The sequence below is a fragment of the Fistularia commersonii genome, chromosome 12, assembly GCF_037954325.1.
Source record: "Fistularia commersonii isolate RoL2024-O1a breed Wild chromosome 12, RoL_Fcom_v1.0, whole genome shotgun sequence".
In the NCBI taxonomy this organism is placed as follows: domain Eukaryota; kingdom Metazoa; phylum Chordata; class Actinopteri; order Syngnathiformes; family Fistulariidae; genus Fistularia; species Fistularia commersonii.
This window is the reverse complement of record NC_141295.1, coordinates 13094871-13106076: the sequence shown is the minus strand read 5'-3', so window position 1 is coordinate 13106076 and position 11206 is coordinate 13094871. Positions and strand designations below refer to the sequence as shown.

The following is an 11206-nucleotide window of genomic DNA, read 5'->3' as shown; positions in this document are numbered from 1 at the left end:
GAGCTGATGAATATGGAAAATGAAAGAGAGACAAGGGTAGAAGAGGGGACTATTGTAGACCACAAAGTAGCAAAAATTAGTAAAAGTGAAGTGAGGAAGGCATTGAAGAGGATGAAGAGTGGAAAAGCAGTTGGTCCTGATGATATACCTGTGGAGGTGTGGAACTGTCTAGGAGAGGGAGCGGTAGATTTTCTGACTAGATTATTCAACAGGATCTTAGAGAGTGAGAAGATGCCTGAAGAATGGAGACAAAGTGTGATGGTGCCTATTTTTAAGAATAAAGGGGATGTGCAGAATTGTGGCAACTATAGAGGGATAAAGTTGATGAGCCATACAATGAAGTTATGGGAAAGAGTAGCGGAAACTAGACAGAGAGCAGAAGTCGGCATTTGTGAACAGCAGTATGGCTTTATGCCTAGAAAGAATACTACAGATGCAGTATTTGCGTTGAGAATGCTAATAGAAAAGTACAGAGAAGGCCAGAGGATTGCATTGTGTTTTTGTAGACCTAGAAAGAGCATATGACAGGGTGCCAAGAGAGGAGCTCTGGTATTGTATGAGGAAGTCTGGAGTGGTAGAGAAGTATGTTAGACTGGTGCAGGACATGTATGCGAGCTGTGAGACACTGGTGCAGTGTGCTGTAGGGGTAACAGAGAAGTTCAAGGTGGGGATGGGACTCCATCAGGGATCAGATCTGAGCCCCTTCTTGTTCGCAATGGTGATGGACAGGCTGACAGATGAGGTTAGACAGGAATCCCCATGGACCATGATGTTTGCGGATGACATTGTGATCTGTAGTGAGAGCAGACAACAGGTAGAGGAACATCTAGAGAGGTGGAGGTATGCTCTGGAAAGGAGAGGAATGAAAGTTAGTCGCAGCAAGACAGAATATATGTGTGTGAATGAGGGGAACTCGGGTGGAACAGTGAGGCTACAGGGAGTGGAGATCAAGAAGCTGGAGGATTTCAGGTACTTAGAGTCAACAGTCCAGAGGAACGGAGAATGTGGAAAAGAGGTGAAGAGACGGGTCCAAGCAGGTTGGAATGGGTGGAGAAAAGTGTCAGGGGTACTATGTGATAGAAGACTTTCAGCCAGAATAAAAGGAAAGGTGTGCAAGACAGTGGTGAGACCAGCGATGATGTATGGACTAGAAACTGTTACAATGACCAAAAGACAGCAGGCAGAACTAGAGGTTGCAGAAATTAAGATGTTGAGGTTCTCTTTGAGAGTGACCAGGATGAATAGGATCAGGAATGAGTCTATCAGAGGAACAGCACATGTTAGATGTTTTGGAGAGAAGGACAGAGAAGCCAGACTGAGATGGTTGGGTCATGTACAGAGGAGGGATAGAGAATATATTGGTAGACGGATGCTGGAATTGGATCTGCCTGGCAAGAGGTCTCGAGGAAGACCAAAGAGAAGATTTATGGACGTAGTGAGAGAGGATATGAAGGTAGTTGGTGTGAGAGAGGAGGATACGAAGAATAGGGTTAGATGGAGAAAGTTGACTCACTGTGGCGACCCCTGAAGGGAAAAGCCGAAAGAAGAAGAAGAAGAAGTATGTGTTTGTGCATCACACACACACACATATAAAGACACACGCTCATACAAAGGCCCACTCATACACAAGCAAATATCCATGCGCAAATACAGAAAAACACACACACAGACGTATAGGTGTGCACGACAAAGCGCAAGAACACACACGCACTTCCTTCCTTCATCCTCCTCCTTCACGTCAGGAGGATGAAGTGGCCACTCCCTCACTTGTGCAAAGGTCTGCTGAGGTCTTCTCTCACACGTTCTTCGCAAGGACAATAAAACACAACAAAATCCCACGTAAACCTCGTGGGAAGACGGAAAGAAACCTCGTGGGAAGACGGAAAGAAACCTCGTGGAAAGACAGGAGGAAACCTTGCGGGAGTGATGGGGGAGCCCAGCGGGCCCGGTCAAGCTGGGTGAGGTATTTTTTTATTTATTTAAACAATGTGAGTATTTATCTTTTAAGAAAGAAAATGACAATCTTGCCCCCTCCCTGGATAACCCTGGATTATTCGGACGGGATTAGACACAGGTGGGCGTTATTCTGGTCGACAATCCAGAATTTACTCGTCATTTTTTTTAACTATTTTGAAGTGGGAATACGGTGGGAGTGGTGCGCGCGCCCGACGCACGGGCCGTCAATCCGGTCGATAACCGTTCAAATAAGTTTAATTATAAGTTTGATTTTGTTCCAGGATGTTCAGATTTTTATTTTGTGATTTTTTTTTATTTACAATTTTAAATTACAAGTTTAAAAATAAATGTAAAGTTTAAAATAAAATAAAAAAAAGTTAAGGGTTTTGTGTGTTAATTTGGAAGGTCCGGTTGATGTGCTGCGTTCAGGGGCCTCTGACAAACTCTGAAATTACAGCACTAGACACGCAGTAAAGCAGACCGGTGTATTGCTCGCCCCCCGACGTGGTTTCCATTGGAGACATGATGGCCGCAGTCCAGATCCGGTCACCGGAAGGTGGGGTGGCGTAGGGAGGCGGACGCACCGGATTAAGCTGTCCCGGTTGCGGGCATCTGTTTGTCCAACTCAAAATCTGTCTTCAAACATTTCATCTGAAAGTAAGGCTTTTAATGCGATGTTCAAAGACATGGAAAAAAAAAGGAAACCTGGATCACGTTGGGTTGCAATATTGGCCAGGTCTCACACACACACACACACACCCACACACACACACACACACACACACACACACACACACACACGGTGTACAATGCAACAATGCTTAAGTATGTGTGACATCCTGTCCCCCTGCGCGCTGATTGGTCAACGATGATTGATGTGTTGTTTGTTGATACTCCATAAGTGGTTGCAACCTCCCCACACACGCACACACACCCCAGTGGATCATTTGCACAACTATGGGAACATTCAAATGTCAAAGGCATCCAAATGATTGAGATTTGGTTGAGATCCGGTGATTGCAGTTGCAGAATATTCCACTTTACTTAAAAAAAACTCCTGGGTTGCTTTTGCAATATGTTTTGGATCATTGTCCATCTTCACTGTGAAGCACAGGCCAATCAACTTTGCTGCATTCAGCTGAATCTGAGCAGAAAGTAAATCCCTATACACTTGAGAATTCATCCGTTTGCTTCTGTCACATCATCAATAAACACAAGTGACCCAGTGCCATTGGAAGCCATGCATGTCGTGCCATCACACTGCCTTCACCATGTTTTACAGAGGAGGTGGTGTGCTTTGGATCATGAACTGTTCCATTTCTTCACCAAACTGTCTTCTTCCCATCATTCTTGTACAGGTTGATCTTAGTCCCATCTGTCCAAAGAATGCTGTTCCAGAACTGGGTTGGCTTCTTCAGGTGTTTTTTGGCAAAGTCAATTCTGGCCTTTCTGTTTTTGAGGCTGATTAATGGTTTGCACCTTGTGGTGAATCCTTTGTATTTACTCTCACGAAGTCTTCTGTTTACACTAGACTTAGATACTGATACACTTACTTCCTGGAGAGTGTTCTTCACTTGAGTGGATGTTATGAAAGGGTTTTTCTTCACCATTGAAAGGATTATGCAATCATCCACCACTGTTGTCTTGCGTGGACGTCCAGGCCTTTTTGAGTTCCCAAGCTCACCGGTGCACTCTTTTTTTTCTCAGAATGTACCAAACAGTTGATTTGGCCACTCCTAAAATTTCTGCGATCTCTGATGGATTTCTTCGTCTTTTTTCATCCTTAGGATGGTCTGTTTCCCCTCCATTGAGAGCTCCTTCGACCGCATGTTGTGTGTTCACAGAGACGGCTTCCAATTGCTAACGCCACACCTGGAATCCACTCCAAACCTTTTAACAACTTAATTGATGACAGGTTACCTACGGAAGAGCCCATACAGCCCTGTTATTATGTTTTTTGCAGCCCTCTGAGTCAATTATCCAATCACTTTTGGTCCCTTGAAAAAGAGACATCTACGTATTAAAGAGCTGTAATTTCTAAATTCTTGCTCCAATTTGGATGTGAATACTCTCAAATTACAGCTGAGAGTCTGCACTTTAAGCCCATATTGATTATATAATTGTATCCTGAATATGTTTTCATAAACAGCTAAAATAACAAAACTTTGGTCATTATGCAAATATTTCTGGGCCTAACTGTACGTATGTATAACATCCTGTTCCCCTGCGCTCTGATTGGTCAGCCATGTGTTTGCTCTGCATGTTTATGTGTGTGCCCGTTGATTGAAATTCTCCGTAAGTGGTTGAATAGACCATTTGTACAACTCTGGGAACACCCATTTGTCAAAGTGAAGGGCGGAGCCTCTTCTGAGGACGTCCACGCCACGGCATTCCCTCCCCTCGGTAATTGCGGCGGCCTTCGTGCAAACAGAATGTGCCTCCTTCTTCAGGAGCCACTCGCGCCCCTTGAGGAGCCCGTTGTCGACTTTCTATCAATAACCAGCAGTCGACCTCGTGCTATGAAATCAAAACCTCACCAACATTTCTTCTGCTTTCAGTCCTCATGGCAAGAACCCTAACCCCTGCAGGAAGCAGCCGTGGAACGTCCTGTTCAAACTGCTGCTCCTGCTGTGCCTGGCTCTCATCGTCTGCTACTCGGTGACGAACCTGTCATGGGCCGAGAACAGCCATCACAACCGAATCCCAAAGGGGTTCTTCAGCTTGGCGGTGTCGGACTACAGGCCCCCTCCATACCGCGTCGATCCCAAACACAAACAGGCGAGGACCAACGCTCCGACCACTGCCGCCGCTCCTGAGCGCACTCAGTACCACCAAGCGTACCCAAAGAACTACGGCTTCATTTTGGACGCCGCTGATGCCTGCAACCTGATGGCGCCCTTCCTGGTCCTGATGGTGCCGGTGGCGCCAGAGGACGTGAAGGCACGCAACGCCATCCGTCAGACGTGGGCAAAGGAGAAGGTGGTGCTGGGTGAGCCGGTGCTGACCCTGTTCGTGCTTGGCGTGCAAGGCGGCGCCGAGGTGGAGGAGGCGGTGCGGCGGGAGGCCATGCACCACGACGACGTGATCCAGAGCAGCTTCCAAGACTCCTACCACAACCTGACCATCAAGACCATGGTCATCATGGACTGGCTGGCCACCTTCTGCCCTGCGGCGCCGTTCGCCATGAAGGTCGACTCAGACATGTTCCTGAATGTGGACAACCTGGTGGTGATGCTGAAGAGGCCTGAGACGCCCCGCAGTCACTACTTGACGGGGATACTGATGTGGAACCGGCCCGTCGTCCGCAGCAAAACCAGCAAGTGGTACGTCCCAGAGGAGCTGTACCCCGAGTCGACATACCCTACCTACGCTCTGGGGATGGGCTACGTCTTCTCCAACGACCTGCCAGCCATGTTTGTGGCAGTGTCCCAGGACATCCGCCCATTCAGCATTGAGGACGCATACATCGGGATGTGCATGAAGAAGCTGGGGCTGAAACTGACGCCGCCGCCGCAGGTCTCGCAGTTCAAGGCCTACCTGGACAAATATGACCGCTGCTCCTTCTCCAAGGTCATCACCTACATCCTGCCGTCCGCCGATGACCTCCTGAGGTACTGGGCTGATCTGAAGAAGCCCGGCTCGCCATGCCCGACCCAGAAGGAACCCCATGGGTGAAGCGGAGGTCGGTCCGCTTTTTGCCTGTGGAAGTACTGCAAGGAGTATTTGTGTATTTCTGTTTCCACACTATATGGTAACTGATTACACCTGGATTAAATTCTGTGCTGACAGGAGAGGCGGAAACGCACGTTAAAAAACTATTCATCAGGGTAATTCTTTTGCACAGCTTTTTTAAATTTATGGTGAATTTATTTCATAATTTATTCTAATAAATGAGGGTTGGACATGTAATATATATATTTATATAAAACAGAAGTTGATGACGATTACAAATAAAAAAAATGATTGTAATAAACCATTGACAGCATTTCTCTACTCGTAACACTGGCATTCACCAGGGTGGGATCAAAACACACAGGTATTCATTGGGCGAGGATCTGCAGTCAATACACTGGAATTAACTCTAGCGTTTCTTTCCTCTTCTTTTTCTCCTTTCAGCTTTTCCCTTCGGGGGTCGCCACAACAAATCGACCTTCTCCATCTAACCCTATTCTCTGTATCCTCCTCTCTCACACCAACTAACTTCGTATCCTCTCTCACTACATTCATAAATCTTGTCTTTGGTCTTCCTTTAGACCTCCTGCCTGGCAGCTCCGATTCCAGGATCCGTCTACCAATATATTAACTATCTCTCCTCTGTACATGACCCAACCATCTCAGTCTGGCTTCTCTGACCTTCTCCCGAAAAACATCTAACATGTGCTGTTCTTCTGATAGACTCATTCCTGATCCTCTCCATCCTGGTCACTCCCAAAGAGAACCTTAGGATTTTCATCTCTTCGACCTCCAGCTCTGCCTCCTGTCTTTCAGTCATTGTCACTGTTTCAAGACCATACAGCATCGCTAGTCTCACCACTGTCTTGTACATCTTTCTTTTTATTCTGGCTCATAGTCTTCTTTCACACAGTGCCCCTGACACTTTTCTCCGCCCATTTCAACCTGGTTTAACCCGTCTCTTCACCTCTTTTCCACACTCTCTGTTTCTCTGGACTGTTGATCCCAAGTACCTGAAATCCTCCGACTTCTTGATCTCCACTCCCTGTGGCCTCACCGTTCCACAAAAGTTCCTGTCATTCACACACAAATACTCTGTCTTGCTGCAACTAACTTTCATTCCTCTACTTTCCAGCGCATAACTCCACCTCTCTAGATTTTCCTCAACCCGTTCTCTGCTCTCACTGCAGATCACAATGCCATCTGCAAACATTATGGTCCATGGAGGTTCCTGTCTAACCTCATCTGTCAGCCTGTCCATCACCACCCTAAACGAGAAGGGGCTCAGAGCTGATCCCTGATGAAGTCCCACCTCCACCTTGATCTTCTCTGTTACTCCTACAGCACACCATTCCACTGTCTCACAGCTAGCATACATGTCCTGCACCAGTCTAACCTACTTCTCTGCAACTCCAGGCTTCCTCATATAATATCAGAGCTCCTCTCTTGGCACCCTGTCATATACTTTTTCTAGGTCTACAAAAACACAATGTAGCCCCCTCTGACCTTCTCTGTACTTCTCTGTTAGCATTCTCAAAGCAAATACTGCATCTGTAGTATTCTTTCTAGGCATGAAACCATACTGCTGTACACAAACGCTGACTTCTGCCCTCAGTCTAGTTTCCACTACTCTTTCCCATAACTTCATTGTATGGCTCATCAACTTTATCCCTCTATAGTTGCCACAATTCTGCACATCCCCTTTATTCTTAAAAATAGGCACCATCACACTTTGTCTCCATTCTTCAGGCATCTTCTCACTCCCTAAGAACCTGTTGAATTAACTAGTCAGAAACTCTACCGCTGCCTTCCTCAAACAAGTGTATTCTTTGGTTAATTCACACAAGCAGATATGCAGATATATTACATGTTTTATATAGTTATGACATGCAAATGAGAGGGTGAATAGTTTTTACATATCTATATGGTGTGTGAATGAGAGTGAATAGTTTGAAGTCTCTATATGAGCGGTCGGAAACATATGGCTCCCGAGCCATATATGGCTCTTCTAGTGATGGCATATGGCTCCCAGACAATTTTGAGTTGAAAAAAAATCAATTTGGAACTGATTTTAAAATACTTGTGATATTTATTCATATTACTGTGTAAACAAAAATTTGTTTTGAAGATAAATTTCACGGGTCACCCGTTTGTCAGGTCGGGAACCAATGGCTTCTGATCATGTCTGGGTCATTGTAAAGGTGAAGAAATCAATTTTATCAGATAGCCAACTAGTTTATCTGCTTCAACCCTGATGTTGAAAAAAAAAAGGCGATGATTACTGTGCATTCCAGAGTGCGTAAACAGAGGAATTTGCATTTGTGGAGAGAGCAGGATCCGCGGTATGTCTAATATGCAATGATAAAATTGCATCGATGAAACGGTCAAATATAATGTGGCACATCGAACAAAACCATGCAGCACCAGAAGTGGCATTAAAAGCAAGACATATTTATTCCATTATACGCTAATAATACTATATGGCTCTCAATGAAATACATTTATAAATATTTGGCTTTTATGACTCTCCAAGTCGAAAAGGTTCCTTTCCCCTGCTCCATATTAACATGTGTGCTGATCAGGAGTCAGCATGATGTGAAACAGTGCCATCTAGCGGTGGGTCAAATCACTGCAACTAAAATCCTGAATTCAGGCGAAGCGCCGCTTTAGAAATTACATCATGATATATATGAATGTCTATATATATGTGTGTATGTATATATATATATATAAAATTATATATAATTAACTATGCGTTAATTAATAAAACTTTAATAACAATGATGAAGGAATGCTAAATTGAAGTAAATGGTTACAAAAAAAATATTAAAGAACGCTTCCAACTGGTTTCCTGCTGAGGAACCAGAACCTAGCAACAGCAGATTTCAACTTGCGTTCACTCGGGCAATCCGGGGATTATGATATCATCTTCGATCTTGTCTCTCTGATCGACAATAAAAAACAAATACAAAAGTAATTCGTCTGAAAAAAGACGTGGCGCTCCGGTGCAGTTCCTCGTTTGACCCCAAGATGGCGGTGTTTCCCGGGTATTGTTCTGCGCTGCTCGCCCTGCCGGGGATCAACCCAAAGGCAAGACACTTATTTTTAGACGATTTAGGGTTCATTTATAAAACACGGGGAAGTTTAGATCCCACCGTCCTTCAAAATAAAAGCCTTGCAGATTCCAGCTGCTGTTCATGTGGATTCAGGGGTTCATCTGTTCTAACACCTCAGGGCACCGTGACCTGACATAAAAAAAAGGAACAGGTGATGGACGCTATCAAGGGTTTCAGGCTGAGCTTTGACAAAACAGAAGACATCACGGCTGGACAAGCTCTGCTTCCTCCTCCTTCATCTCCAGCTGACTGGGATCTGCTCTCCCTCCGTCACATGAGGGAGGATCCCTCCAGCCAAAGGGCCTCGCTCTCTGTTCTCCTGCTGACCACAGCCGCCATCAATCACACAAACACACACACACACACACACACACACCCTCCGAGCACCGTCAATCTCTGACTCGCTGCACAGACAGATATGTTTTCACCCGCTCACGATGCTTTATTTACATCTGCATCTTGTCACATGCGTATCCTGTTTTCAAAATAGGAATCCAAAACAAAGTTAATTGAAATGCGGTTAAGACATTCAGAGGTGAAGCGTGACTACCCATCGGGGGGGTGTTCCACAACTTCCTGTGACATCATAGCCAGTTTGCATGCGAGTTAACAACTTCCTATGACATCGTGGCTGTGCCGCTTATCAAGTGCACAGCTTCCTGTGACATCACGGGTAATTCAGCATACAAGTCAACGACTTCCTGTGACATCATTGGAGTGGAGGCAATCCCACTGTTGGACACGCGCTGGGTTTAACGCAGTCAGGTGTCGTCCAAACATGCAAACATTTTCCTTCTGCTAATTTTCCCTCCCCTCCAGAGCCTGCAGGGCTAACAGCAGCTGATAATACGTATGGGTGATTTATCGCGGTCATGCGGCAGTCATAACCGCGGCGTGGCGCGGGGTCGAGTCCGCGGACAAACATTATTTTTGGCGCGGGCATAATAATTCGAGCGCTTTTACGACCGTCACATTATCAGACGATGAGCGAATAATACTGTGAGCTGATGTCCAATTAGACAGAGGCAGGTGATCAATCAGCGTCTACAAAGCATCAATTTCAGGACTTTGTCAAAAATATTTTTAACAGTATTAATATATATATATTCAAAGATTATACACATGCCCCCCCACAAACACACACACAAATGTGCACTTAAGCAGAGGATATTGCTCATCATCTGCTCATCATGGATTGCACATTCCGTGTGTGTGTGTGTGTGTGTGTGTGTGTGTGTATGTGTGTGTTTGTGCACGTGTGTCTGTGTGTGAGTGAGTGTGTGCGCCGTAGGGTCATCAACCTACAGCTCCCGCAGGACTTTGAGTTTGGAAACCTGCTGTGATTCCCTCCCCCCTCCTCCTCTCTACAGTATCAATGATAATCAGTAATCAATCACATCTATTGCTAAACTGCAGTTGCTATTGGCAACCGCCCCTGTAACCCCCCACTGACCCACTAACTCATAGTGAACTTTGACTGACAGTTCAATTGAAACATCACTGTGTTTTTGAAGCTTGTTTCTGTGTGTGTGTGTGTGTGTGTGTGTGTGTGTGTGTGTGCATGTGTATGCGCGCTTGATTGGCCTGTTGATTGACAGGAAAGGAGAAGACAATTCAGACAGGAGAGAATTGAGAGGTGATCTGTCCTGGAGCCGGATTACTAGCGCTAACTCAGATTAGCATAGATTAACAGAGATTAGCAGAGATTAGGGAAGTGTGTTTCTGTTCATCATGGGATGATCAACACATCTGTCAATGGCTCAGAGACCTGCATCTTGTTTATTCAGATTATTATCTAATTTAGTTTGATCTCACTCAGATTATTTTAGTTTTAATAAAAACTGATTGTTTTAATTCTAGATTATTTCTGCGAAATATGAAAACCAGTTCGGTCTGGTTTCTCACTTCCCTTCTCAAGAAAATGTTATCGAGTTCCCCAAAAACCACAAGGACCCCCGACCCCCCCCACTCAGGTTCTCACGGCCCCTGTCAAAAAGCCCTTCTGCAGGCTGTGAGAACCTCAGAGAGCACACACACACACTCACACACACACACTAAACGGCAGCCGAGGGCCTCATGCTGTGACCCGACCCCCCCCAGCACACACACATACAAATAACGACATATCACAAATACGTCAGTAGTCAACAGCCAGCTGCGCGCACACACACACACAGACACATATACACACACACACGCACATATTTGCACACACACACACACAGTTGAGTGTGTCACTCCTCGCTCTTCCACTATTCCTGCAAACATCTGGTCGGATGGCCGCCATTTGTTTTCCAAATGGGTCACCTGACTGAGAAGAGGCTACCGTAAAAATTGTGTGTGTGTGTGCGTGTGTGTGTGTGTGTGTGTGTGTGTGTGTGTATTTGTGTGTCCTTCTCAAATGCATCTTGATGTGTCTGTTCCAGAACCCTGAACCCTCGGGTGGCCACCTCTGGCGGCCA

The 11206-nt window shown here is 45.6% G+C and overlaps 1 protein-coding gene across 1 annotated transcript; it reads left to right on the top strand.

Moving 5' to 3' along the window:
- The first annotated feature begins 1768 nt into the window (after positions 1 to 1768).
- On the top strand, positions 1769 to 5929 carry LOC147228881 (beta-1,3-galactosyltransferase 1-like). The gene is made up of 2 exons (XM_086156215.1): positions 1769 to 1958; positions 4515 to 5929. The coding sequence occupies exons 1-2, from the start codon at positions 1927 to 1929 to the stop codon at positions 5629 to 5631; spliced, it is 1149 nt and encodes a 382-aa protein (XP_086012341.1). The 5' UTR covers positions 1769 to 1926; the 3' UTR covers positions 5632 to 5929.
- Positions 5930 to 11206: the final 5277 nt, after the last annotated feature.